Source organism: Cladophialophora immunda (assembly GCF_000835495.1).
Source record: "Cladophialophora immunda strain CBS 83496 unplaced genomic scaffold supercont1.182, whole genome shotgun sequence".
NCBI classification, from domain to species: domain Eukaryota; kingdom Fungi; phylum Ascomycota; class Eurotiomycetes; order Chaetothyriales; family Herpotrichiellaceae; genus Cladophialophora; species Cladophialophora immunda.
Window position 1 is genome coordinate 1 of NW_015622722.1, and position 2,537 is coordinate 2,537.

At 50.1% G+C, this 2,537-nt stretch overlaps 1 protein-coding gene across 1 annotated transcript; it reads right to left on the minus strand.

Moving 5' to 3' along the window:
* Window positions 1-1,314: 1,314 nt before the first annotated feature.
* Window positions 1,315-2,504, minus strand: PV07_12823 (uncharacterized protein; the record flags this gene model as incomplete). The annotated part of the gene is made up of 4 exons (XM_016400391.1): window positions 1,315-1,909; window positions 1,972-2,249; window positions 2,309-2,412; window positions 2,461-2,504. Coding segments are annotated over 4 exons (893 nt in total), but the record flags the coding sequence as incomplete, so codon positions are not given.
* Between the last annotated feature and the right edge of the window lie 33 nt (window positions 2,505-2,537).

A 2,537-nucleotide genomic window follows, 5' to 3' on the forward strand; every position in this document is an offset into this window, starting at 1 on the left:
GGGGGGGGGGGGGGGGGGGGAAGGGGAAAATAGAGAAGTCCGTGCTGATGGCTCGAACGCGGCGGGGAGGATACTTTGAGCGAGAGATCGCGATGCCATGTGTGACTCAATGGAGGAACATCGTGAACTCTACGCTTCTCGAGCGCCGTCCGACTATATATACCTGTGAGTACAGTAATTTACGAAGGGGCTACTGGCGCTAGCCCGATGCCTTCGGACGAAGACCTTGCACGGACTAGCGGGGCAGCTATTTCATTGCCCTGGCAACAAAGCCAAACACATCCAGATCCTGGTACGGAGTAGAGCCACATAACTTGTCATTTGTGGTGAAGGGATTCTCTGCGCACGCATTCATTTAGCTATAGAGATTAAAACTATCTCTACTACATTAATTCAATATAGCAACTCCCTGGTGACAGCTTTGTCTCCCCACAGAATCGAGATTTACAGAATGTCCCATCTATTTCGGCTTCCGCGTCGACCTGCACACCAGGAGTTCACGAAAATGGACAAGTTTGCATCTTAAGCGAGGAGACCCTCGACACAAGCAGCCTAGATCGAGAGCTATTAAGGACGATCATGAAAGCAATTTTGAGAGAAACTGACGCATTGCAATCGCCACGGGCAGACACCGGAGTTATGACGCCGGACGAAATCCGTGTGACCTGTGACGGTCAAGTGCATACCAATCCCTCGACGCTCCACGAAAGTATTCTTGAATCTGAACACTAATTATCCTTATCTACTCATCCACGCAGCTCTCATTTTCTTCTGGAAAATGTCCCTACGTCTATATGGCAACACCTTGCATCGCCCTACTCTATGTCTCAGTGCAACCTGAAGCCTGGACCATTCAAGTCAATTCAACGAATGGCCTTCATAGACCCCAATCAACGCCATGGCAGCGTATCCTGAATTGGATGAGGTGTTTCGTTCGCTATGGCCTTATCCTGATACCTCGTAGCCTCAGCCACAACCCCAGGGCGCTGTTACGACCTATTGGCACACAAATTTACATCTCGCCCCATATTAAGGGGCCAATTCTCACATTCCAGCTACAGACTAATTCGTGCAACGTTTCCGCACGCGCGAGCTCTGTACAACCCTTCGGTGATTCAAAAGAGTCTCTCGCATTCCCAGCTGCGGAACATACTGGGAGCAAAGGAAAAGACCACGAGTATTTTCTATTAAATTGCAATAACTCAGTGAAATTCACTTACCAATATCTGTGCACTTCTGGGGTGCTAGCTTCGACTTTACAATAGAGAGGGGCCTAAAAGGTTGAGCATGCTGGAGCGCAAATCCTCGGCCGTTGTTCAAATTTGCATTAAGTCTCATCCTCGAATAATGACATCGTCTCTGTTTTCACCGTCACGCCTTGTGGCGTTTAGTGATCTTTAAGTTCCACCGAGTGTGGTACTTGAAGTATTATCACCTTACAATCACTCTTGCAGGATCTTCCTCAAGTGGGCGCCTTGACTGTCGCAATCTGCCTCGAGGGGCATAAAGTCCAAGCTAGGACTGAGTCCTCCTGCCGCCCTACCGTTGGTGCTCGACTCACTCATCCCATCGTCACTGGTTCCTGCCTCTATGTGCGCCGAACCACTGGTAGAGTTAGTAGCGGCTCCATTTATGGTGCTGGCGGCGCTGCTGGCACTGTTTCTGTGTTCGAATTTCAGAACAATCCTTCTGACAAGTGTCCAGTAACTGTCGGCCGAAGTTTCAAAACCCATCTCGCTCACGTTTGTGCGGGACAGTTTCGCGCAGACATCATCCCAGAGAGCCTTCCAGTTTGCCAGGGCAGTCTTCATCGGCTCGTACACCAGATGCGGTTCCGAAGCCAGCGGAGTGGACGATATCCGATTGAGTGGGTTTCCAAAGAGATGCTGCCAACAGTGGGTATACAGAACTTGCGCATGAATTAGCAACGTCCAACGAGATTCGCCCATCTGCAAAGATTGAAGTCCATACCGTGGATGAGGTAGAACATGTCCCAACAACACAAATTCTTGTTCTGATATGCCGCTCTAAGCTCGCCCGGATGGACGAATAGTTTCTGGAAAGCTTCGATCAACTTCATCCGCGGACGAGGGAATAAACCTCGTTGTAGCATATCTGCATAGCTCAACAATTCGAAATATTCAGCATGGCATGGTAGCTGAAGATCTATTTCGCAGTAGTTGATGCGAGGAGGAACGTTGTTGAAGATTCCCATGGCTGAGTCTAGGGCGAGCAGCACATTCATCGTCCTAGGAGATGGCTGTCAGGAGAAGAGACATCCAGCCTAACACTGTAAGAAACCACCTACCGAACACGGGCCTCGGTCCGCACCCAGCGCTGAAAAGCGGGATCGTCTGGTATTGCAACAACATGTGAATGCTGCGCTGCTAGCAAGCCGAAATATCGCGCGAGCTGCGACCAAGTCAGATACGAATATGTGGATGGGCAAGGCTGACCGACATTCAGAATCGAAGGGAACCTCTGCCTTCTCGCTCTTCTCTGGCCGGCTAGATTCCCCGAGAAGTATTGGACGACGA